Source organism: Hemicordylus capensis, chromosome 2 (assembly GCF_027244095.1).
Source record: "Hemicordylus capensis ecotype Gifberg chromosome 2, rHemCap1.1.pri, whole genome shotgun sequence".
Taxonomy (NCBI): domain Eukaryota; kingdom Metazoa; phylum Chordata; class Lepidosauria; order Squamata; family Cordylidae; genus Hemicordylus; species Hemicordylus capensis.
Genome location: NC_069658.1, coordinates 30,277,370 through 30,303,856, shown reverse-complemented (window position 1 = coordinate 30,303,856; position 26,487 = coordinate 30,277,370). Strand labels below are relative to the sequence as shown.

Genomic DNA, 26,487 nt, shown 5'->3' with positions numbered 1-26,487 from the left:
TGTTGGTGTATTTCTCCTGCCCTCCAGCTTCACAATTCATGGGGGGGGGGGAATAAACCCATGCTTTTGTAGCTAAGGTGGTCTTAAACTGCTGTCTACAGACCTATGTAAGTCTCAAAGGCTGCTTTGCATTAGTTAACAAACAATGGTCTTAGCTTCCTCTTGCTAGTTGGGGAGCAAATGCGAGCCTTCGTTTTTCTCCTTCCTTCAACAGCAGAGAGCTGTCTTAGGAACATAGAAAGCTGCCATAGACCGAGTCAGACCATCAGTCCATCTAGCTAAGTATTGTCTACACAGACTGGCAGTGGCTTCTTCAAGGAAGCAGGCAGGAATCTCTCTCCGCCCTCTCTTGGAGATGCTGCCAAGGAGGGAACGTGGAACTTTCTGCTCTCCCCAGAGCGGCTCCATGCTTAAGGGGAATATCTTCCAGTGCTCACACATCAAGTTTCCCATTCATATGCAACCAGGGCAGACCCTGCTTAGCTAAGGGGACAAGTCATGCTTGCTACCACAAGACTAGCTCTTCTCTCCTAGGAAAAGCTGTAATCTTCTCTTACAGCTGGCACAACAGAGGTGGTAAAACAAGGATGAACATATGAAGCTTCCTTTATATTGAGTCAGACCACTAGTCCATCTAGCTCATTATTGTCTGCACTGATCGGCAGCAGCTCTCCAGTGTTTCAGACAGTGATGTTTCCTAGGTCTATCTGGGGACACCAGTGAGTGATCCTTGGATTTCTGCATGCACAACATGTGCTCTACCATGAAGGTATTACCCTATCCCTAGATTCTGCTATATAGCAGAAAGAGACAAAAGAAGCCTTCTGGTACGCTAGAAAAAGCATTTTTCCCCACTGAGTAGCAAGACAGGCTCAGACTCTTGCTACAGAGTGGGAAATTGGTGTTTTGAGGCTGTATGCAATACTGTACGTTACTGCATGACTAATTTCTTGACTAAAATAGTTTGAGTGGCTGACTTAAGAGACTTCTTAGTCTGAACGGAACAGTGGTGTTTGCTTGCCTATGCAGTGCCCTTTCAGTAAAGATGTGTACAGACTTGCGAGTTAAGAATAATTTAAATATTATTCAGGCACTGGGAAACCTTTTCCTTTCTTACCTGTAAAGCCAGTAAAAAATGTGGGAAGTAGGATGTCTAGCTACAGCTGAGGCTATGCTACCAAGTCCCAACTCCTGTGCCATCCACACTGGAGCCGAGGTTTTATTGTTAAGTGTGGCTGCTGTGTTGTCTCCAGCATCTGTGGTAGCCTCGGCTTGTTGTCAGAACTGCTGACTGTGGTACAGTTACATCAGTCAAGGATGATGGTGTCAAAATTTCAGCCATAGCTGTCATGGTGTGGTTTGTGGCTCTCAGATTCCCTGCTCTGTACTCCCTACTCTTCCATCTCTTTCCCCTGCCCGCCCTCCTCTGGTTTATTCTCGGAATAGCCAAAGACAAGTAGGTAGAGGAGGGGTTTTGTGCAGTTGTTTTTTTAGCCTTGCTATCAGCTATTGAACTGCCAATGGGAAGAGAAAATTTACCAAAAACTGATCTATGTACAGATATTTAAATATCTATGTACAGATATTATTTCAGTTTTTAACTGCTGTTCCTCTGAGGAGTTCAAGGAAGCATGCAAGCTCCATGTTATCCTCATAACAACCTTATGAGGTATGTTAGGTGGAGAGTGACTGATATAAGGTCACCCAGAGAACTTCATGACTAAGTAGGGATTTGAACCTGGTTCTCTCTTACCGGTCTCCTGCTATTCCACTACACTGGCTCTGATATGAGAGTAAGCCCATTGAACTCAGTGGTATTTCCTTCTTAGTAAACATGAATAGGGTCAGACTGTATACCTACCTCAACTCTATTCATTGGTGCCTTTGTTTCTTTTCAGTTATACCACCATGCCTGGATCTCTTCCTGTGAATGCTGAAGCCTGCTGGCCAAAAGATGTGGGGATAGTTGCTTTGGAGATCTATTTTCCTTCCCAGTATGTTGACCAGGAAGAGTTGGAGAAGTTTGATGGTGTGGGTGCAGGGAAATACACCATTGGCTTGGGCCAGTCCAAGATGGGCTTCTGCTCAGACAGGGAGGATATCAATTCCCTCTGCCTCACCGTGGTGCAGAAGCTTATGGAGAGGAACAGTCTCTCCTACGATTGCATTGGGAGACTTGAAGTTGGAACAGAGACTATCATTGACAAATCCAAATCTGTAAAGACTGTTCTGATGCAGCTGTTTGAAGAATCTGGCAACACAGACGTAGAAGGCATTGACACCACCAATGCATGCTATGGAGGCACAGCTGCCCTCTTCAATGCTGTTAACTGGGTGGAATCCAGTTCCTGGGATGGTAAGTTTGGTTGCCTGAAGCAAAGTGCATTTCTGAGAATCCAAAGTGTGTTTCTGAGAACAACAGGGAGGATATAGCCCCACTGGTAGCCTGGCAACTCACTCTGACCCTCAGAGGCAGTCTGTCTCCTCCCCACTCCCAAGGATCCTCCCCTATGTACTTCAGTAGCATTCTCTCATGCAAGCCAAGGCCATAGGCAAAAGGTTCCTCAGTACCAGTCTTCTAGTGTGATGGTAACAAAGACTTTGGCAGACTTTTCCCTTTATACATCCCAACTGTTGATTCCCATGCACAAAATTGGGACACTTCACTGAATCTGATCATAGAATCTTGTCCTTCTGAATTGCGTAATAAGGTCTAGAAAACAGTATTCCACTTCAGTCTAGAGGCATCAGAAGTAGATGAGATAGGGAACATACATTTTCATCTTAGTATAAATAAATTGAGTACAATCCAGCAAAATATAGTCTTGATTTAGTTCCACTGATGGCAATGAAACAAGTTTCAAGTTCCCTCCCTGGCTTCTCCAAGATAGGGCTGAGAGAGATTCCTGCCTGCAACCTTGGAGAAGCCACTGCCAGACTGTGAAGACAATACTGAGCTAGATAGTCCAATGGTCTGACTCGGTATATGGCAGCTTCTTATGTTTTCAGTGGGACTTGGTAGCAACTCATTCTTGTTGCACTGTTCCCATTTCACAAGAGGAAGCTATCTTCATCAACAGGATTAATACTGCTAATCTGTAATTTGGAGAAAGAAATGTATTTGGGCCATTTGGTCTGGCAAATAAATGGCTTTAGATCTGGATTCAAATTTTTGATGCATTGTTTGCTCATCGAGCACTTGTAGGAAAGTTGTCATTTCCCACATTTCTTTCATATGCATATTTGTATTAATATTGGTATGCTGCAACTTGCAAGCTATACAGGAACTGCTCTGATTCTCATAGTGGCTGACATTTTGACTGACAGTGTGTAGGTGCAGTGTGCCAACTGCCTCTGCAGCGTTTAGCAGTGCCCAGTTGCACTGCACAGGGAGAGGATGATTTTTGCTGATTTCCCCCCTGCTCCTCTGGAAGTGTTCCCTGTGACCTGGAAGTAGGTCCCTGAGGGTTGTGCGACCCTCAGGACTTGTTTCTGAGCAAAAGGAGGATTAATGAAAATAGTTCCCCTGTGTGCACAGTGTGACTTCATTGCTAAACACAAGTTTGCTTGCTGCACTTCTACACCTAGTCAAGGTGTTGGCCATTGATTGATGCAAAGCAAGCCCTCTGAGATCATTCAAAGTTTTAATCCATGACAGTAGCACTTAATCCCCCAAGCTTATCCTATTTATCCTACCAAGACTTTACCCTTGTGCACCTGGCTGGTGCACTGGTAACACCTGGCTGGTGTTAGCAGTGCCAGGGAAAGCTGCTGTCTGGGAAGACCCACTGTTCTGCTCCTATATAATAGTGACCTGCATATTGGGATGTCTGGAATTATATAGGACATACTTTAAGTGTTGTTTATGTTACTTAATGGCCACTGTAGATCAAAACTGTCATACTGTCCTCTTTGCCACTCAGTTTAACAACCCAATCCTCTTTAGAAGTAAGTCCTAGAGACATGAAACTGCCCAGCGACATTTTTGGGTGGTATATAAATATGTTAAATAAATAGAATGCTGAATTCAGCATATCTAACTTCCAAATAAGTATAACAGGCAGCCTAAAATGGCTAGCAATCAAGTCAGCTCAAAAATTCTACTAGTCTTTATGAAACTTTTTCACCATCTTTGCTATTGTTTTGCAGGACGTTATGCACTTGTGGTTGCTGGAGACATTGCTGTGTATGCTACCGGAAATGCCAGGCCAACTGGAGGAGCTGGTGCTGTTGCCATGCTTGTGGGTCCAAATGCCCCTCTGATTTTTGAGAGAGGTTAGTTTCCTATCTAGTCTGACCACAGAATAGGTTCTCTTCATGTTACCATTTCCGATATCAGTGCAGCTGGCTTTCTTGCTCAAATAACTGCATGAGCTAGATATATTTGAATTTTGTCAGAAGACCAAGCTAGTGCTAGTTGCCCCCTTCCCTTCAGAAGCTGTTAAGTAGTTCATTGCATGACATCAGCAAGAGTACCTGTGAGCTTCTGTGAATTCACTCTTCCACTGCTCATGATTATGTGAGCAGTATTTTCTGCAAACGAGCCTCCTGTGATATTGTCAGAACTGGCTTATATTAATACTAAAAATAAGTGTTTTTTGTACTGCTGGATGCGCAATATGTTGACTTTCTCCAGAACTTCAAAACTGTAAACACTGTCCTCTTGTTCACCATCTCCCACACTTCCTGGGTTAACCTGTAATTCCATGGGATGCATTTTAAGATGAGAAGAGCAACTCATTAGGGGAATACATTACATCATCTCCAAGTCTGGCTTCTTTCTTTAGGATTGCGTGGGACCCACATGCAGCATGCCTATGACTTCTATAAACCTGATATGGTGTCTGAATATCCTGTGGTAGATGGGAAACTGTCCATACAATGCTACCTTGGCGCATTAGATCGCTGCTACACTGTCTATCGTAAGAAAATCTGTGCTCAGTGGCAGAAAGGTATGTATTGTTCTTTCTCAAATTCCTTGCTCTTTCGCCCATTTGAAAAAACTGTTATAAATGAAATCATTTTCCCCTGGGCTTTATCTTATTGATTTAGGAAAGTGGGTATTTTGCATTTGGAGTATCTTACCTTCAGATTTAGAAGTTGGATGTTTTACAGAGTGGAGGAGTGTGGCACAATGCATCAGATCTCTTTAGTGAAAAATTGTCGGCTCCTGGGCATTGGCTAAGTGGGGAATGAAGCCTCCCGCAAACAAGTGGAATAACATTCCTGTTTTAAACCTTCTGCAGTTTATCTCTAATTACTGTAGTTTAAAGAGGGAAGTCCCTGAATCTAACTTTAACAAAAGGAGAGAATGCAGTGTATCCTGTAACATGGATTCCCAGATACTACAATTCCTGTCTAGATGTGTCTCAGGTTCCCTTTCCACCCACCTCCCCAGCTATAATCTCCACCCATATGATCACATGATTCACAGAGATTGCACCACATTGAAGTGGCTTCCCTGCTGCTGAGCTTGGTAATAAGAGGCTGTTTGTTTGTTTGTTTGTTTGTTTACTTCTGTTGCAGCCATAGGCCAAACAGATGGTAATAAGAGGCATTGCATTAGATAGTCAAGAGATGAAAGTCCTTTTTTGTTTTGGGGTGGGTTTTAAAATAGTTTATAATCAGATTGAGTAAAGCACAGCCATGTAACAGTGGCGCAGTAGGAAAATGAACTTGGATTATTCAGAAAGGGCTTTGTTTAAATAGTAGTCTTCAAGGAATATTGTACATGACTTTTGAGCTTCATAAAAGAGCAAGTACATATCAGCTTTTGTAAATTGAGGCAGAACTAGGTGGTACTTGGGAGAAGTAGTTTGTATTGCAGAAGACTGCTCCAGGCATATGGAACAATATGGACATAGTAGGTCCTTAGAGTAGATCAGCAATAGATGAGTGGGGATGAGGAGAATAAGAGGATGCAGGGGTTGCGGAAAGGGCCAGAGCGCAGAATCCTAACTCTTGTGATTCTATGGGGAAATTGCCAATTGTACTGCAAAACTAATATGGGTTTTAGAAGTAAGAAATACACAGAAAAATTTAAACCACCTTCTTGTTTTGCAGAAGCTTACTAGTGAATAGGCTTGGTTCAGCACAGCAGCATGAGCATAAGGCGTTAATAGTAGATGTACCTGACAAAATGGCATGTAAATGACAACTATGGGAATAGTAAAAACAGTCCTTAGGTTCTTACAGGTCACGCTCTGCAAGGTTTTGGTTTTTTTAATTTAATTTGCTTTCAATAATTATCTAGAGTTGTCACTTTTGAAAAGTGGCGAATTTGCAGCTTGTGTGTATATTTGGGAGCTAGAGCTATTGAACACAATAGAGGTTATCTCTAAATATGCATACATAGGATTGCAGCTTTGGGCAACTTATTACAAATGTATGTCTCTTTCTCTCCCCGTCAGAGGGAACTGACAAAGATTTCACTCTGAGTGACTTTGGCTTCATGATCTTCCACTCTCCGTACTGCAAGCTTGTACAGAAATCTGTAGCTCGTCTGTTGCTGAATGACTTTCTTAATGACCAGACCCCTATAAAAGAAAATGGTATCTATAGTGGCCTGGAAGCTTTCAGGTAAGGAAAAAACAAACACTTCTATGCAAACAGCACTACAAAAGCTCAAGGAACTAGTATCTGGAAGTAGCACTCCACACTGTTCTTAACAGTAGTAAGCAGCTTCTGTTGATTTATGTATCATTTAAAACAGCACTACCTTGATATTTGCAAGGGTTCCGTTCTCCGCAATTACCACGGATATGGAAACTGCGAATATTGAGTTACTAAGTCTATAGGATTGCAGGGGTTAGGTTCCCGGGGGTCTGAAAAGTTGCATATAATATGGCAAAAGCAGTTTTAAAAGGGCAAAATAAAGTGCCCTGCCATGCTCCATGGGCCTCCAGTGATCCAGTGCCCCCCAGAAGTTGAAAATTTACCTTTTTTCACGGAATAAAACATTTTAAACTAAACAGGCCACAAAATGGTGGCTGGAAATTACCTCCAAGGTCATTTCTGGCTATCTTCAGATCACGGATACGTGAATTTAACCCCCTTTATGCCGATATTTTCCACATATGCCAAGATTGGGTGTCAATTACCCGACCACGGATACGTGAAACTGCAGGTGCTGGATACACACATAGCAAGATCCACCTGTATTATATAGTTTTTTCATTATATAGTATTATATAGTTTTTTAAACTTTCTGACAGTTACTTGAGACATAGTTTGATAGGATTCCACCTATTCAAAGATGACTTGGGAAACTTGTAGTGGAAGAAACAAATGGTTTAAAAGTGCATTTATAGTTATACTGTCTGTCTATGATAGACAATCTGGAAGGAGATAGCTTGAATACTAAGGGAAGCTTCACACACACACACGCGCGCGCGCGCGATGGCCTCTTCAGAGGCTCTCTGTTCTGTGTTTGTTGAGCACGTGGGACAGGGCCTTCTCAGTTATTGCCCCATTGCCCCCAGGCTGTGGAACACTCTCTCAGCTGAGATCTGCATGGCTCTCTCTCCCCCAGCCTTCAGGAGGAAAGTGAAGACAGCCCTTTTTATTCAGGCTTGTGGCCAATGAGCTCTCCCTTGCTATTTTTTTAATTATTAGCTGTATTTGTTCTGTTTATGTTCTTATTTAATTGTTTTTACCTTGTTGTTAACTGCCCTGGGGTCTTAGGGTGAAGGGCGGCATATAAATATAAACAGCTGAAGATAAGAGCTGGGAAAATTCAAAAGAAAATAAAGCTAATATTCCAGAGGACTAGAGAATCGCCTAATATTTCAGTTGATAGTGTTCAGCCTGTTTTGGAGGGGGTCTGCATTCCCCTAAAAGGAGCAGGTTCATAGTTTGAGGGTGCTTCTAGGTCCAGCTTTGTCACTGGAGGTCCAAGTGTCCTTGGTGGCACAGAGTGTCTTCTAAACTGCAGCCTGTCCTGTACAAGGATAAAGTGACCACAGTTACCCATGCCCTGGTAATTCTTAGAATTGACTAGTTGAATGCATTGTTTGCAGGGCTGTCTTTGAAGACTTTTTTGAAACTGCAATACGTTTAAATTGGAGCCTGTATGGTGCTAACTGGGACCAGGCAGTGGGGACATATCTCACCAGTGCTTAAAGACCTTCATTGGCTTTTGAGCACAATTAAAGGTTCTGATGCTCTACATGGTTTGGGACTGGAGTAACTGACCACCTGTTCCTAAATCAACCTGCCTTATTCTAAGATAGTCTTTAGAGCCCTCATTTTGGGTGCCTCTGCCATCTGATCGGATGTGGGTCATCATTGGAGAGGGCCATTTCAGTTGTGGCACCACATTTGTGAAGCTGCTTCCCCAAAGAGGCATGCCTGGCACCTGCACTTCTCTTTCTTTGGTGCTGGCTGAAGATCTTATTCCTCCAGCTTTTAGTGTGTTAATTGTACTGCTGTTTTAATGATGTTGTGATTGATTTGTGCTTCGTAAACCACCCTGAGAAATTTGTTGAAAGAAATTTGATGAAAGGTGGTACATAAATATGTTGAATAAAATTTTAAAAAGAGGGAGTAGTCATGTTAGTCTGTGCAAAAGAGGAAAAGTGTTTTGTGGCACTTGCAGATGTATTAGGAAAATGAAATATGGGTAGTGAATGGGAATGGATTAATGGAATTTTTACAGTATGTTACTCTCAAAGTCAAAGCTAACATTTTATTTATTTGATTTTGATTTCCTATCTATCTATCTATCTATTTATAAATGTAATGCATTGGCCATGTCAAATTGAATGGCATTGCTGAAAGAAATGTGGTCTGTGCTATGCAAAAAGTCTGGGTACCATCAAAAGAACCTGGGGAACTTTTAGATATCTAGCTTTAATAGTTGCTGGAAAACCTATAACTTTCTGGTCTAGAATCTCTCAAGTTGTCTTACTGTCTGTAGCATTACTTACAAACTTTCTCTCGTACCTCAGGGATGTAAAACTGGAAGACACTTATTTTGACCGAGATGTAGAAAAAGCTTTTATGAAAGCCAGTGCTGAGCTTTTCAACCAAAAAACCCAAGCTTCTTTGCTTGTATCCAATCAGAATGGGAATATGTACACACCTTCAGTCTATGGCTGCCTTGCTTCTCTCCTAGCTCAGTAAGTATGAAGTGAAGATGTAAAGCTGGGGCTTGAGGCGTGTTAAATGCTTTGACCAAATTCAGCTACTAGATTCTTAGAAGCTGGGCTTTATTTAATTTAACATAAGCTCAGCCTCACAACCTGCTTGTGATGTAGTAAGAGTACCTTTGAGCATATACAGAGTGTCCAGCACTAGCTCTATCTGCGATTTCCGCACTCTGTTGTGTGAAAGCATGTGATTCTCAAGCAGGCTTGAATCTCTGTCCTTTTTCACAATGAAAGATAAGCACTGTCTAAAGATGGCACAGAAAACAGCTGACAGTGACAATTGTGCCTTCCAGGCTTTACCATATATTTATGTTAATAAAATGGGAGCATAAAGGTGAGTAACTGTAGATTCAAACTTCTCAAGCAATGAAGGTGCCAGCTAATTTGATAGAGACACACAGACACGTGTTCCTTGAACCAGTGACGGGAGCAGAATGGTGACAACTGGCCACACCCCCAGGTAGCCACACATTTGGTGTTTGTTTGTGAGAGACCTAGAACCCTGATCTGCCAGGGCTCTAAACTGCATGGAGCACCCCTCCAACACGCACAGCAGAACCCCTTTCAAACTCTGAACCCTGGCTGTCCAAGGGGCGTGGCCAGCAGGCGCATCAGTGTTGGAGGGCTACGGCCATCAAGTGCAACCTTGCTGTACCCTCACACATTCACTGAACACATGGGGGCAGCTCTGAAAAGGGCTAGAGTGGTGACTCTTCCCATCGACTGCAGCAACCAAGGCTACTGATCTGTGTCATCCACATGCTTATGTGACTGCAGCTGTGCCTCTATTATAGGTGTGTCTTTCATAAAACATAGTGCTGCAGCTTTGGCAACCTCAAATAAATTATGGCTAGCACAATCATTTTACCATTGTCCGTGTCCCTCATAGCAAGGCCACTTTGTACCATAACTTTGTTTTTTACTGCCTAAATGTGGCAGTTTGCTTCAGTGACGGCGACATTTAGACTTTGCAGCTGTAGGAAATAGGAGATCTGGAGTTTAATCATTTTATCCTCAGACAGAATAAATGGCTTCCATGTAAAATCTTATGTGTTGGAACATAATCATGTTGCTGTCAATAGTTCTTGTAGTAGGAAGTGGGGAAAGGACCTGCAGGCAACACAGTACAGAGATGGCTCATTACCAGTAACAGCTGACATTAAGGGTGAAGAAACAAGGTGAATGGGAGCATTCCATGTTCTGTGAATTGCATTAATCTAATCTGAACCCTTTGCCAGGGTCAAGCTACAAACAAGAGCTTGAGTTTAGTCTTGATGTGCTTTTTGTTAACACTTTGTCCTCTGGTGCGCAGGTACTCTCCTCAGCAACTGGCAGGGCAGAGGATTGGGATCTTTTCTTATGGTTCTGGGTTTGCTGCTACCCTCTACTCTATCAAAGTTAGCCAAGACGCAACCCCTGGTGAGTTAATTACTAAGTCTTCATACACACAGCCATATCTGTTAGCAGCCTCTCCCTCGCTGGTAGCATATAGCCAGTGGGAGTACGTACAGGCTGAAGAAACCCTTAGCAATAATTGTGACCGCAGGAAAAACTGCAGAACTCAACAATCTGAGATTCTTGGATTTCACTTTTTTATTATTAGTTAAAGCATCTGGCCCCTGTAGATAGATAAGCTTTGAAGTGTATTTGTGCATACTAGGGATTTGCACGAAACTGATATTGCATTTTGCTTCAAGCTTGAAAGGAAACGGAAAACAGCCAAAACGTTTTGCTGGAACAGTGGTCAAACTGGCTGTTTTAATGAAATAAACTCAATTTTTTTTTAGTGTTTCAGCCATAGGGAACAATGGGGAAACAGAAAACACCCCATTGTTCCCCATGGGTAGCTCCTAGGGACACCAAAGTGGGTTGGGTGCTAGGGCATGATGGGTGCTACCTACCACCCAATCCACAAAAGAAATGGGCAAGTGAGCAATTTTTAACGAATGTGTAACCTTCCCCCAAACCCCCATAGGATACTATTATACTCATATAATAGCATATTATACTCGGTGCTGAAAAAGGAAAAATCAAACCTTCCTTAATTTCTTCCTCCTCTCCTCCTGATGTATCATTTTCAAGAGGGGCACAGTATAAGGATTCTCTCCCAGTCCCTTTTAAATACATTTTGAAATTCCCTCCTTTTGTGTCCCCCCCTCCCTCCCCCTAAGCCAATGGGGGCACAGTTGCCCATGACAGCACTTTTTTGGTTTGTTGTCATACAAATCAAGGAGATCAGAAGGCAGTCGTTTTCTGGCAATCAGCAAGGGAAAAACAGGCCTCCAAAACCTTCGCTTGGAATGTTGAAATGTGGTGGTTCCACTCCAAACTTGAAACGGGCCCTTTATTTAGAGGGTGTTTTGTTTCGAGCTTGAAACACTCGAAATGGCTTGTTTTGAGTCGAAATGTTCTGCACATCCCTAGTGCCATACATCATGTACATGCCTGGTGAATTCTCAGAAACCAAGAGATGACTGAATACAGTTTCTATTGACCAGGAGGTTGGATTTTCCAACTCCTCTCCCATACTAAGCAAAACATAGAATAAATTACCAAGAATGAACAAATACATACAAATCTGCTTCATTATGCATTTTGCAGAATTTTGCGTCCCATATTGTAGAATCTTGATTTCCACCCTCATCCCCCATAGCATTGGGCACAGATAACTCTGTTTATGACTACTGTTGTACATTTGAGAGGGTATGTATGGCCAGGTACTCACAGAAACAGTGAAATAAGGGAGCATCACCACCTGTTCAAGCAGAGGAAAAATACCACCCTTGGCACCAGTGCTCATTGACTGTATAGAACTAAGTTTCTAGGTTTTTTGCCGCCAAGTGCACAGAAACATGGGTTTCTAAGTGATGCATATGCTTGCCTAAGCATAATTTTAAAAATAGAGGAAGTTATCTCTTTAGACCTAAATGTAATATGAAGGCTGTAACTTGGTGTGAGGCATCCTACTGGTGAATACTTTGTACACAGGTCTGATATATCTGTATTGGTGTGTTGCCTGTGATACTGGTGTTGCATTTTGCTGAACCACTAATATACTGCCTTGGGATGAGTATTATAAAAGGTGGTATATATAAAAATTTATTTATAATAAATAACACTGTAACAACATTGCTTGTCAGCCATTTTGACACAGATGCACTTGTTTTTAGGATTGGGTCTACTATGTTCTGGTGCAAAGTTCTCAAGCTTTTACGAGTAAAGTAAAAAGTAAAGTTGTGCCATCGAGTTGGTGTTGACTCCTAGCGACCACAGAGCCATGTGGGTATCTTTGGTAGAATACAGGAGGGGTTTACCATTGCTATCTCCCACACAGTATGAGATGATGCCTTTCAGCATCTTCCTATATTGTTGCTGTCTGCTATAGGTGTTTCCTATAGTCTGGGAAACATACCAGCAAGGATTTGAACCAGAAACCTCTTGCTCCCTAGGCAAGTTACTTCCATGCTGTGACATTGGGTGGCTCTTTTACAAGTACAGCTACCTTAAGTTAGCTGCATCACAACAGGGGCTTGATGGAAGAAGAATCCTCTTCCTTTGCTCTCATAGTAATAGTAGAAAATCAAGATGCTGTTTTTCACAGCTGTTATCCTCTATGCCTAAATGTCTAGCTGTTTGTGTATTTTTTGCACTAAACCATAGGAGTGCTTTCTAGAAAACATAATTAACTTTGCTTTGTATTGCAGGCTCATCTTTGGATAAAATAACTGCAAGCCTGTCTGATCTGAAAGCAAGGCTTGATTCAAGGAAGTGCATCTCGCCAGAAGTGTTTGCAGAAAACATGATGCTTAGACAGGAGACTCATCACTTAGGTGAGTGGGGTGGTGGGAGTCTAGGGATAAGTTCAACAGAGGTCTACCATAAGTTCGGATAGGACTGTTGTTAACCAGAAATGGATTATAAAGAGGATCCTAAAGCTTTCTTTCTTTCTCACTGTCTCTTTAAAATGAGTTCTGCTTATAAATAAGCCCCTAGTTATCAGGAAGAATGTTATAGCCATCTAGGTTATTATAGCTTGGATAGTAGAATTTGAATAAATCAGTCCAGATTCAAGGGACAAAGCCATTTCATCAGTTGCCAAATAAGAGCTTCTGTTTAAATAATTCCCTGGCCTTGCAGTTCTCTTAACTTCTCAGGTCTTTAGCTGAAGAACCACATGGTGTACTTGAGCATTTAGTGTTTTGCATAAGTACTGCACTAGTACAAAAAAGCACTAATGTGTTATGCTTCTTGTTTCCACACTTCTAGCATAACATGGTCATTTTTAAGGTGATCCATGTTCCTTTACATAATGGGCTCTGCGCAAAATGTTTCCTGCGGAACAATTCTTCAGGTCCTCAACGCGCTCTTGACTCCACCCACGAGGTGCATCAGTTATTTTCGGTGGTTAGAACACCTGTGCTCAGTTCCTTCATGACCCCCACAGTATTCACCTCGTGAAGGATTTGCTCCTCTATCAAACTCAGTTCCTGTGAGAGAATTGTCAGTATACTTTTACCACGGTTGTTAGACTCAGACAGTTTAACGTTTCTCTTTTGGATCACAATACGGACTGGTACTATTGGACAGTTTAAAAACTTTTTTTAAATGTGTTTCTTATAGAGGCTCTTCCCTCCTCAGATAGGCACGATCAGTGTTTAATTTGTTTGGGTGCATCATAATGTTAGAGCCTGCAAGATTTGTTTGTCATTCTCAAAACAAAAAAAAGCAGGGAACTCCGACTTAGAGTGGCTTTCTATGAAAACATGTAAAGACCTCCAGCACCAATGCTGTTGTCACCAATGCCTTCAATTTTGACATCTCTGTTGATGGTTGATAGTTGACCCTCTGGATTGAGTTTGACGGAGTTTTCACCAAGGGGAGAATCTCAGACCCACCACTCAGAGAAAGAGCACTTGATGTTTAAAAGGCTCGAAGATGTCAGTAAAGACAGGCATCACCGACGCCATTAAAAATTGAAGCACCAGAGGGATTATTCTCCTAACCGCTCAGGGTGGAAGCACAGATGTATCTCGACATCGGCATCCAACCCAGCATCGAGGGATAGTCTTCATTCCACGTCATCAAAATCACCTACCATGCTGGCTATGACACCGGTGGGTTTAGAACAGCCCAGCTGGATCAGGCCCAAGGCCTATCTAGTCCAGCATCCTGTCTCTCACAGTGGTCCACCAGATGCCTCTGGGAAACTCACAAGCAAGAGGTGAGAGCATGCCTCCCTCCTGCTGTTGCTTCCTTGCAACTGGTATTCAGAAGCATCTTACCTCTTGAGACTGGAGGTGGCCTATAGCCACCAGACTAGTAGGGTTTTGGGAAATCTCCCTATACTCCCTTGCCCTCTGATGTTCAAGTCTTTCAAACAGATCTTCAAAGGACACAAGTTTCTCCTTGGTTGGCGTCATTATTGATATCAGATACAGCTTCAACCCCGACCCCAATATCGACCACTGCAACTTATAGTGCTCTGCTTTCGATATAGATGATGGTGACGGCATCAACACCAATATTGATTATCCTTGTCCCAAGTTTGTCTCCTTCAATTTCGAAAACACAGGCAACCCCACAACGGGATGTTGCAGGCACCTCCCATGCTTCAACCATTGTGGATTTCTCACCTGAGCATTTCCTAACCAATTCTGACCAGGACAAAGTTTGAGTAAAAAAGGACAATCTTCTAAAGAGACCTCCCCGACTGGTATCTGTGCCAGATAAGACAATATCAAAGAACTTGGAGTAATTGATGGGTCTTCATAATCCACCCCATTGGAATCCTCCTTCAGAGGTTTCTCAGTGCACTGTTTAGATGGATCCCAAAAACCCATTCAGCATCTTCAGCTAGAGTGACACCCATGTCCCTGTTCAGATGAGCTCGCCAATCACCCATTTTGTGAGGGAGCATGGATCACCTTAAAGAGCATGGATCACCTTAAAGACAGGTTGCTTACCTGTAACAGGTAATATTTTGGTGATCCATGTTCACTCACAAGACCTGCCTGGCCTTCCCCACTACTAGGATACTTCCACAGTAATAATAACTTACCTGTCCTCATCCATCCACGTTTCATCGACCCTTACAGCGGTTCTGGAACTGAACAATGGGAGCTCTAACCGCTGAAAATAACAGATGTGCCTCATGGGCGGAGTCAAGAGTACCTTGAGCTGAAGAATTCTTCCGCAGCGGTTACTACACAGGTGCAGGCCTCATTTTGTGAGTGAACATGGATCACCAAAAGATTATCTGTTAACACGTAAGCAACCTGTTTTTTCTTTATTAGTAGGGGTGCAAGTTGTATCTAGGGTAGCCATATAACTTCCCATGAACAAAGTGAATCTCCCCTTTTTGTTACTCTAGAAGCATGGTGTGATCATGCTTCTTCTTGCACTTACAGGATGTGCAACTAATTCTTTTGCAGTGAATTTAAACTGCTGAAGTTGAAAGGAACAGAACCTTTTAAATGATTCTGTACTTACGTTTTGGATTGCGTTTAGGGAGGTAAAAAGCTCTGTTAACATCAGGGATACACGATCTATTTAGGGTTTTCTGGATTTTATCTTTTTATAGCCAACTATATCCCACAAGGTTCAGTGGATGAGCTCTATGAGGGAACGTGGTACTTGGTGCGAGTGGATGAAAAACACAGAAGAACATATGCCCGTCGCCCTGTGTTGGGGGATGGACCTTTGGAAGCAGGTGTTGAAGTTGTTCATCTGGACCATGCTCATGAGGTAAGTGCTGAGCGTTTTCATTTTAGCTTTCACAGGTGTAATGGTAGCTGTTCTCTTAACTGTGATTAAGATACCAGAATGGACGGCAGAATCATATGCTCCCTTTCCCTCCTGTCTTAACCATGGTTAATGGAAATGTTTGCACTGACATAACCATGGTTGAAGCTCAGCAGTTCTACTGATTAACCAGGATTTTAAGCCAGTTTCATCATACCCTGGTTAAGAAGGGAAACTACTGCGCCTCAGCTCTGTTAATATCAGTGCTGACATATTTATTATGTGGTTAAGGTGCATGCAGGTATGGGGATATCCCAGTGAGGTGGAGGATGCACAAAACTAGACAATTCCCACTCTCCTATATTTTGGTTCCCTTCTCCACATATAGTATATGGTTCCCTTCAACATTGGGCATGCACCAGCCCCAAAGAAGGGAGAGTTCTTTGCTAAATTGCTCAGTTTGTTACAGTACATGCTGCAGAATATTAAGCACATGTATTGAATATGTCAATTTGTTTTTCAAAACAATAATCCATAAATTGCCAAACTGAATATTCCTGAGTTTACCTAATATAGGTCACTTTAATTTTATCCCTCACCCCACTTCCACAATTTGCCAAACTGTTCCTAAAAAAACTTCTCTGCAATTTTCCAGCTATTGACAAATGAGTATTTTATCAGTCCCAGTAAGATAAACCTTTGTTTCCAAGCCTTTAATCTGAAGGTTCATAAGTAATCTCACTGATCTTATCCCAGTATCTAGAAGCTTCAGGAAAACGCCACCATGGTTTTTTTTAAGACTAACTAAGACACACTTTCACCATTAAATGTGTTTTGCCCTATAAATCCTGTTCACTTTTGGCGGCATCCCACATCCAGACTAACCTTCCATGGGCTCACCATGTTTTTCTGTTCACAAGAGAGGAGTGATTTTCAGTAATCCCCTTCCATTCCTTTGCCTCCCAAAACACTCTCCCGAGGGTCCCTCTGACTTTCAGGGACATGGCTTTAGGCGGCACAAATGGCTGCAGAGGGAAGGAGGATTGCCAAAAATTGTCGCCCTCCCCCTTACGCAATGGAAAAACTTAGTACACTAACTATGGAAGGTTAGTCTGGATATCGGCTATCATCTGTAAACTTATATTGGTTTTCTTTTAAATGTAGTCACAAATTTTCTTATCTGCCTTTCCTGATACTCATTTTCATTCTCCTGTTGTTAACCCTGCCCTGTTGCTTTATGCCAGTCCTCTTTAAAGTCCTCTCAATCATAATCCACTGTCAGTAATACAGTACAGTATAGCTTTGGGACATGACAATCTTTGGGTTTTTTCTTCTGCTGGTGACCATTACAAAATGTCAGATTTGAAAATGTTGAAAGACCTGTAACCCAGTATTCTTCATATGCGGTGACACTAGCATTCTTAACAGATCTATAAATTTGTTTAATCTGTGTTGTATCCAACTCTGAAAAATTCTTCCTGGAGTTTGATCAGAATTGAATCTATTATTGTGAAGTATGGATTCCAATTGAGAATTTTCTGGACTGAGTGTCTAGTACTTTCCCCCGCAATGACTAACTTGCTTGGAGAGGAATTGGAAAAAACCTTCAAGTAAATTAAGTGGCAGTTGTGCTTAAACCACATGTTCTGATCTTTGGTTGTTTCCCCCCCACCCCTTCTCTTTGCCCCTGTAGCATATTCCCAGCCCTGCCAAGAAAGTGCCAAGAATTCCTGTGAAAACAGACTCTGAAGCAGTTGCTGTTTCCCTTTCCAATGGGGAGCATTGAGATACCTCTGTGAGGTGTGAGTTGGAAAAGATTAGGGAGGGGTGGGGAAGGACATGGGATTAACTGTTATTACCCACTTTCTGCTGTACAGTACTGCTTAGTTGGAGCATGGAAAACTGTTAACTTTGAGGCTCTGTCTTTTGATGCGGTTTGCTGACATGTTTCATAACACTAAACACTCATGAGTTTCTTGGAACCAAAATTACCAAGGGCTCTTTCTGGGAATGACTGTTCTTAAATATATATGTATATGGTTCAAGAATAGGTACTTTAATTTAGGCTCAGGAAAACCTCAGTTGTGTTCTCTCCTGCCCCACCTTCTCGCCTCACTCCTTTTGTTAATAGAGACCTCTGCAATTCTCTTTTAAAAACTAGGCTTTATAAAGCCATTAAGATAAATTGATGTGACCTACAGCTGTTTGTGAGTCACTTTTGTCTTAAATGTTAGGGGCCTGTGTGCCTTAACAGGGCAAGCACCCAGTCGCTTAAATATAAGCCTTATCCCACCCTTCAAAGAGGGTGCGATTCACTTGGTTTTTAAGGTGCTATGAATTTGAGAGAGCTTTTCCATTATTAGGTCAAACTGGTCCAGAGAGTTTAGAGGTCTGTGATTATCAATCTAGTTTCAAACTGTGTGTGTTCATATCATTTTTTAAAGACAAAAATCTCCTTTCTCTCCCACACCACCCTCAACACAATTTTGCAGTGCTAGTAAAGCTGAGAAGCATATAGTTTGGGGAGTGAACAGTTCCTTTTTCATAGAATTCTTCCTAGCAAAACATTGAAAAGATGGCTGCTCTGCATCTTAGAAATACGAAACTAATTCCTCTGAACCTCTCTCGTGTTATCTTTTATAAAGGTTACTTGAGAGCAAGCTTTGCATAATCTGCTTCCAAATAATGCAGAGCTTCTCAAACTCTCATCCCAAGAACATGGATTGATCCTGAACCTTTTGCTCCTTTAAAGCTGTTTTGTGTGTGCGCGCGCGTATGTGGCGTTCTTCAATAGCTGTGGCTCTGAACTAATGTATGGAGCTCCATCTTTCATGCTACTTATTTAAAACTCCCACGTAGGCTTCTGTAGGAAGATTCAAAGGCTGCAGTCCTCGTGTCACTTCCTGTCGAATAGACCTGCACAACTTGTGACTCACTAAGCTGGATGCTGCCCACCAGTTGTGTATGGTGGCTTGCCAGGGGCTTGATAAACCTCCTTTGTTGGCTTCCTGCCTGGGATTGCAAAGCAGAGGGGTTGTCAAGCAACTGGCAGGCACAGTATATAGCAGGCTGGTCATATTCAGCCCCTAAATTGTGTAGGTGTGTGATAGAACAGCCCCACCGGTAATCATAGCCATTCTTCAGAGTAAGTGCTTCGGTCACTGCAGTGTGCAACTTCAACTTCATTCAAAGAAGTAGTATGTCTACAGGACCTCCTGGGGGAGACCACTGGCCCAGTTGGGTGGGCCTGAATGAACTGGAACTAAAGGGAAAGAAAGCTCCTGGCTTGTAAAATACATTGCATTTTACTAAACTTCTGCAGTTCGTCTTGTTTTTATTTTGCTGTGAGATGTTATAAAAGTTGTCTAATAAGAGTGGCATAATTAGTACATATCGTGCAAAGTTACAAATTGCAGGGTTTGGGCATAATGTAGCATCTGTTGTTTTTTTCAAAACAAAAAACAAAAACTGCTGTCACTGACTAAAGATCCATAATCTACATCTGTACAGTGTGTTGACTGAAATGTTTGGACTTAACATGAATTGGTGAGAACAAATGGTCTAGGTACTGTGGCAAAAGAGATGTAGGGTACAATCTTGGTATTTTGTACACATGTTGGAAGTGTATCGAGTCCATTGCAGGCAATGGGACAGGCCAGGAACCATGGCGCGAAAGTTAACCTTTATAAACCTCACAAACAATGAGGCAGATGCCTTGTGAAATAAACTTTAAGCTATTTGAGCTACCCGTGTTTGGTGTAGTCCATGCTTTGTATCCCAAGGACTCCCGTGTCTGACCTTGAAGAACTGGCTTCAGGCATTCCAGATGGTGGATCTAGTTAAGCAGATGAGATGTCACGTTGCACTCAAACGGTTTTTCATATTCAGGCTCCACACTACTGAAATGGGGGATGGTGGGGGAGAGAATGATGCTTCTATGCAGGGTGGGCCTCAGCATCTTTCTTCTTTAAAGATAACCACAGAGGCAGTGTGTGGGTCTTCTTGCTTTGAAGCTAAATCTCAATATGTATAAACTAAGAGCTTCTAGGCACATTTTAGAGAGCTCAGAATTGTCCTTCAAACTTGCACCATGAGCAAAGCCTGCAAAACTTTAACTCCGCCTGTATGCAGAAGTCCCACATTAGTGAATTGTTCCCTGAATTTGCCTAGTCTATAGCATTTAATGAAGGAAAGGTGACTGTGGTGATTTCCTGTTGATTCTGATACATTTCAAACATCTCCAGTCACTAATAAAGCTGCTTCTCTCTTAGGCTCTCTCTCTCTTCCTTTTCACAACATGTAGCTTATAGGCCTCTTCTGGGGAGCAATTTACATGGTTAAGTTTTGCTTGTCCTAAGAGGAATCTAAAACTAGGAACCTTATGCACTTTAGTCCCTTCAACTCTGGCTGTGTTATGTAGCTAATTTGTCATGCTTAAAGCATCACCAGTTTTAAAGAACAAATTTTATGACAAATTCGGAACCTATCTTGGTGGGCCACTGTGTGAAACAGGATGCTGGACTAGATAGGCCTTGGGCCCCATCCAGCAGGGCTGTTCTTAACCCAGGTTTTGGGAAATGACTAGCAGTCTGCAGGAAAACAGTACTGACAAAATGGTGACAAATCCTTGGTCTCTAATTGCATCTTGTGTACATTGATTTTGTTTCCCTTCCTTGCTGTTTACTGTTGTCAGAGAAGATGGAACAATCCAGCACAGAGGCAAGTATAGTTAAGTCTACTGCCATCAATGAACTTCAGTACATTAAGCTGACATCCAGTGGTCCCCATCCAGCCCAGCATAATGCAGGTGGTGCCAATCCACTTGCACTGCTGCAGGCTTGCAGTGAAGTGCCAGCATGCAGAAAACACTTTGATTAGCGTGCCTGCACAACTAGCAAGCCAGAGGTTGCCGGTTCAAGTGCCCGCTGGCAAGTTTCCCAAACTATGGGAAACGCCTATATCGGGCAGCAGCAATATCGAAGGATGCTGAAAGGCATCATCTTGTGCTGCACAGGAGATGGCAATGGTAAACTACTCCTGTATCCACAGAAAAACCACAGGAGTCAACATCAACTCAACGGCACACTTTTCTTCAGAAGCAGTTGTCAGACCGGAAAGCTGTTGGTTGACTGTCAGCACCATCTTTCTGACTTTACTAGCACTAATGGAAGTATTTGCACTGTGGTGCAAAGGCACAAGACTGCCTGTGCTTCACTGTGAGTCTGCAGCAGCACGTCTACCTGTATTAAGCTGCACTACATGTCCGCCACTGTATGCAGTGTTCACTACAGCTCTTAAGTGGACTGGAGGAGAACCAATAACCACACCCCAACCCTGCACACTGATGAATGCCTTCTCTATCACCATGGGTTTGCCTCCTTCCCCTGCTCCATGTGTGTGCACGTGCCTATCTTGTCTCCTGGGCCCTCTTTCCTGCATGTGTGTGCTGTAGAAGGGAGGATACAGCTGTTGCCCAAGCTACCACCCAAGAGCTCTATTGAAGGCAAAGGGATTAGTAGTCTAAGTGGCTCAATCCCTCAGAGTCATGGGTCCACCCCCCGCCCATCGCAGAGAGGGCTTTCCCCACTTCAGAAAAGTACCATTGGACCCATGAGTGACGTGGCAGGGGTGAGGCTTCCTTCCCCTTCAACCCACTGCTCACGTCTCAAGGAGCCTTATATGGATTTGTATGTATGTCATTCTCATCGTTTTTGCTAGGCAAAATGTTCCGAGAATTTTTCAACAAAAACTCTTCAATAGAGTGGTGGAACGGACGATTCAATTTCAGTTCTCAGCAAAACATTAACACATTTTTGAAGAGCATGGTTTTGGATAGGTCGTCCTTCCTTATTTTTCTGCTGCTCTTTAAAGGGATGCATGTGTAGTTCGCCTTTCATGTACTTAAGAACAGTTCCTGTACTGCACCAGGTGGCTTGAAGAGAGCAGTTTGTCCAGTAGGTGCCTGCTAACAACAATGTTATATGTGTTGTAGCCACAGCAGTGTCAACTAGCTTCACCTTTTTCTTCAGGTACTACTTGAAACATTGCAGAAATCTCCAAAAGCAATTAGACTAGTCACAATGCTAGATCGGTGAAAATGAACTTACTGTATGTACTACAGACAATGACAGAGCTACACAACCATCTCTGTTTGTCTGTACATAGCCAGAGGTATCCCCAGCTGATGCCCACTATTTCTGCTTCTGGTAGGGCAGGGAAGAATTAAAGCTTAAAAATGAACACTTGAAACACATCATACTGAAATGTATAGACATTTCCAAGAAGAGAACAGCCTAACATACAATTTTAAGCAATAAAATACTGATATTCACTGATATTCCCTAGTAAGGGAGTAAATCCATTAAAATTATTCAGTGGTTGATATACCGTGCAAGGGTCTGTCAGCCCAGCAATGCAACATGTATGCAAACTGTGTAAGTTGTGCAAGAGTGGCAATAAGAGTAACCCCAATGGAAATAATGGGCTTAATCATGTCACACCATTTATACAATTTTTGCACTTGTGAAACTTACACAACTTGCATACACGTGATTTAAAGGGCTAACCTACACTTGCACACGGTCAGCCGAGTGTTTAAGATTACACCTTCAGTTCCATTTATGGTCACCCTCTCTCTATGCCCAAGTTCTTTGCAGTAAGACAACAGACTCGCACAGCTAGCTATGTGCCAGGCAGGGGGAGAAGCAGGAGCGCTTCTACCTTGCCCTCCATCTTTGTGGGCCATGTGGCTCATGCACCCACACGACCCGCTCTTGGCAGCACAGTATTCTGGAGACCGGGAAAATGTTGCTCGGCCTGCAGATATCCCTAAATGCACTGTGCGAGGAGTGTGGCGCAGTGAGGAATTTCCTCTCAATCCGGGCACTCTAGGCACCTGGCTCTGTGTCTGCTTGGGCTGCCTGCAGCCTGAGCAGATATACGGCCAGGTACCTGGGTAGAAGGGCGCGCTTGCACCCTTCTACTTGGGTAAAAGCCCAGGTAAAAACCTGGGGTACCTGGAGAGGCAGTGCTGGGATCAGCCATAATTCCAGCTATGAGCAGCCCTACCCAGCTAGGGCTGCTCATGTGAACAGCCTCTGTAGGAACATAGGAAGCTGCCATATACTGAATCAGACCATTGGTCTATCTAGCTCAGTATTGTCTTCACAGATTGGCAGTGGCCTCTCCAAGTATGCAGGCAGGAATCTCTCTCAGCCCCATCTTGGAGAAGCCAGGAAGGGAACTTGGAACCTTTTGCTCTTCCCAGAGCGGCTCCATCCCCTAAGGGGAATATCTTGCAGTGCTCACACATCAAGTCTCCCATTCATATGCAACCAGGGCAGACCCTGCTTAGCTATGGGGACAAGTCATGCTTGCTACCACAAGACCAGCTCTCCTCTCTTAGATACTCATCTTCCGAGTGGTAATCACGCATGAGAAGTCTTAAGGCCATAACTGTTTATTTCAAAATTACAAAAATGCTAAGAGTAAGAGTTGACGGGCACCAATCCAAGGAGTCCTCCTAGGTTTGCTGAATACCAGTTAGCCACCTAGTTCATAAAATCAAACAGAGCTTAGATGAGTGTTTGAGGCCCCGATAGGTAGACTGGTCTTTCTTTGACTCTTGCTCTTTGGGCTCTGGTGCACTGATGATAGGAACCGTCTCCATGGCCCTTTTCTTTTGTACTCTGTGCAAAATAATTCTGTAGATGCCAGTTATTGAGCTGTGAGAATCTCTCCCACGGTTATTATGAATGTGCTCCTCCATGATCCCCAAGTTGTTCAGGATTTTTTTCACCTCGGCTTCTTCCTCTCTTAGCGTTCCATTCTCGGACAAGTACTTTGGATCCAGTTTAAATGGCTCCAAGGGCGTGGGATATTGTACTCCCTTCATCCATTCACTGCTCATAATGTACTCGATAGAATACCGTTCTGACGGTACTGGTTGAAGGACGCCCCGAATAAGTTTCTGGCAAGGTTCTGACAGGAACGGTGGCAACATGTATGCCCCCTCAAGAATGCACTTCTTTAATTTGGCCACTGTATCTGCACGAAAGGGCATCATCCCCGTAGTCATAAAATAGAGAAGAATCCCCAGTGCCCAGATGTCCACATAAACTCCCACATAGCTTTCGTCCCTGAAGAGCTCTGGGGCAGCATAAGGAGGAGAGCCGCAGAAAGTGTTCAGTGTTTCTTCTTTTTTGCTTAATGTGCTAAATCCAAAATCTCCCACTTTCACACAAGTGTTACTGGTGTAAAGAACATTTTCGGCTTTCAGGTCCCGGTGAATGATGTGGCTCTCGTGCTACACAACCAAAAAGCAAAACAAATTATTGGAATTGAAATAGGCTGCTCGGTTTACTGCATGCCCATGCACACACCCCCGTGCATTCCCTTACATCTCTTGTACCCCCTCTCTCCCGTCAACCTCCATCTCTTTTCCCTATCCCAATCTCTTTGCCTCCTATCATGCTGTTTCCTATGTGCAAGCAACCTCTCCCACCCACCCACCCACCCCCACCCCACTGGCCTCTTCCAGACAACAATAAAGCTCCCGTGCAAGCTATAAACGATCAGCTGTCGTACACTCGGGACAGGGCCTTCTCTGTTGCTGCCCCCAGTGGCCATTTGCTCCTCGGACTCCATCACAGTTTTTAGAAAGCTTCTTAAATCTTGGCTTTTTACCCAGGCTTTTACATGACTTTTTCTATTGCTGCTTCTATGTGTTTTTACCCATTTATAGTTTTTATGCTTGTATTTTGTAGTTTTTAAATTAGATTTGTTTTATATTTTTAGCTTAATATTTTAATTGTCATTTTTATTGTATGTTTTTTAACTTTTGTAAACCGCCTTGGGGTTGTTTTTAATGAAAGGCGGTATATAAATTCAACAATAAACAAACATCTTATAGTCCACATGTTTGTGTAGGCTTCTACACTCCTTCCTAGCACAATCTTATCCTCTGGCCACACACCATGCAATGACTTTGCGCGATGGTCGTAGCACCACCTGCCAACCAGCTCTTATTAATCCAAGAAGGACCTGTCCCTTTCCCTAGAAGTCACACAAGCCATGGGAGTTTTGTCTTGGATTGCAAGAGTTGGCCAGCAGGTGGTGCTGTGAAAAGTGCATGGGGTCCCTGCTTGGTGTGTGGTCAGAGGATAAGGAGTGTGGAAGCCTGCATGAACATGTTGGCTGGGAGTAAGATGGAATGTGGCACGTGCAGGAGCTTTGTAGATCCCACATTTTTCTGCCCTCTGGAAGAGCCGTCTCTCTAGGAATGAGCTTGCCTCCTTCTTGAGTCCCTCCTCAAAAGCTGTCTTGCAACAGAGCTTTTTCTGAACCGTCCTAACCACAGACTTTCACAACACATGTACACTGCAACATTTATACCGGTTTTATTCCACTTTAACCATTGTTATATAGCCCTGCCCATAAAACACATTAAACCCCATTAAAATTCTAGAAATTGTAGACTGAGAATTCTGTTAGAAAACCCTTGCCCTCCTCACAAAACTGTTTTCTAGAGTTCTAATCACTAGGAATGCAATATTTAATTGATTAATCAAATTAATTGATTGGATGGGTAACTACATGTGAGCACTCTGCTGAAGGATATTCTTCTTAAGGAATGAGGCTGTAGCTCAGGGTAGAGCATTTACTTGTATGCATTGGCCCCAGTGATGCTAGGGGCCTTCTGCTAATACTGGTAGGTTCTCAGAGGAGGGTAATCCTGGTGTGTGGGGGTATCAGCATGAAGGTCACATGGAGTCTGGGTCATCCCTTAAACTGACTGCTCTGTCTCCCAAGCCTGTGTAGTGGGTCCTGGATCCGGGGTCATGACACGTAACATTGTCTAAAAACAAAGTATGCTTCTTACTTCAGAACTATTGGCTGACTTGATGAGGATGATTACTCAAAGTAGTCCCACTGAAATTAAATGGATAACGTTGGCATTGCTTAACTTGTCATTTTAATTTCAATGGGGCTACTTTGAGTAATTTTTCTCAAGTCATTGTTTTTATCGATATGCAAATTTAAATCAACTAAAACTCATATTTAGTTAATTGACTAAGAATTTTCTAGTAGGGCTGTCATCACTTGATTTCGTCACTTTTGTAGAATAATTGGCATATATTTATATATCCCAGGCTTAGCAAGCTCAGGACTTCTCCATGTGCCCCCCATGCATAGGCAGGCATGAGAAAGTAGAAGACTTGCAGTCACTTTATCTGCTGGCCAAATTTCTCCTCTTTTAAAGCAAGACAATCATAGGAAAATGTGAGGGTGGGGTCTATAAGAATGGACTTACCATGTGTTTAACAGCAGACACAATCTGGGAGAAAATGTGCTTGCTCTCCACTTCTGCTAACTTGCCTTCCGTTGTGATTTTAGCAAAGAGCTCCCCACCGCCAGCATATTCCATCACTAGGTGCAGTTTGGAGAGGGTCTCCACCACCTCATAAAGCCTGATGACGTTGGGGTGGTGCAGCTTCTCCATGCTGGAAATCTCACGGGAGAGCAAGCGCTGTGTCTTCTGGTCCAACTTGGTCTTGTCCAGAATCTTGATAGCTACTTTTTCTGGGAATACAATTGG

At 43.0% G+C, this 26,487-nt stretch overlaps 2 protein-coding genes across 11 annotated transcripts in view; one reads left to right on the top strand and one right to left on the bottom strand.

The window, feature by feature from the left end:
- The window catches only part of HMGCS1 (3-hydroxy-3-methylglutaryl-CoA synthase 1), a 31,206-nt gene extending 11,570 nt beyond the window's left edge, over positions 1–19,636 (top strand). For all 8 annotated transcript variants that reach the window (XM_053295841.1, XM_053295847.1, XM_053295846.1 and 5 more), the window contains 9 exons: positions 1,899–2,356; positions 4,150–4,275; positions 4,788–4,952; positions 6,411–6,579; positions 8,949–9,119; positions 10,462–10,568; positions 12,854–12,979; positions 15,730–15,893; positions 17,584–19,636. In XM_053295841.1, coding sequence (XP_053151816.1) covers positions 1,909–2,356; positions 4,150–4,275; positions 4,788–4,952; positions 6,411–6,579; positions 8,949–9,119; positions 10,462–10,568; positions 12,854–12,979; positions 15,730–15,893; positions 17,584–17,676 — 1,569 coding nt within the window. In that variant the 5' untranslated portion in view covers positions 1,899–1,908 and the 3' untranslated portion in view covers positions 17,677–19,636. The remainder of the gene's footprint in view (positions 1–1,898; positions 2,357–4,149; positions 4,276–4,787; positions 4,953–6,410; positions 6,580–8,948; positions 9,120–10,461; positions 10,569–12,853; positions 12,980–15,729; positions 15,894–17,583) is intronic.
- A 3,697-nt stretch (positions 19,637–23,333) lies between these two features.
- NIM1K (NIM1 serine/threonine protein kinase) overlaps positions 23,334–26,487 on the bottom strand; it is a 61,245-nt gene continuing 58,091 nt past the window's right edge. For all 3 annotated transcript variants that reach the window (XM_053295850.1, XM_053295849.1, XM_053295851.1), the window contains exons 3-4: positions 26,203–26,471; positions 23,334–24,195 (exon numbers count right to left, since the gene is read on the bottom strand). In XM_053295850.1, the coding sequence (XP_053151825.1) occupies positions 23,446–24,195; positions 26,203–26,471 (1,019 nt within the window). In that variant the 3' untranslated portion in view covers positions 23,334–23,445. The remainder of the gene's footprint in view (positions 24,196–26,202; positions 26,472–26,487) is intronic.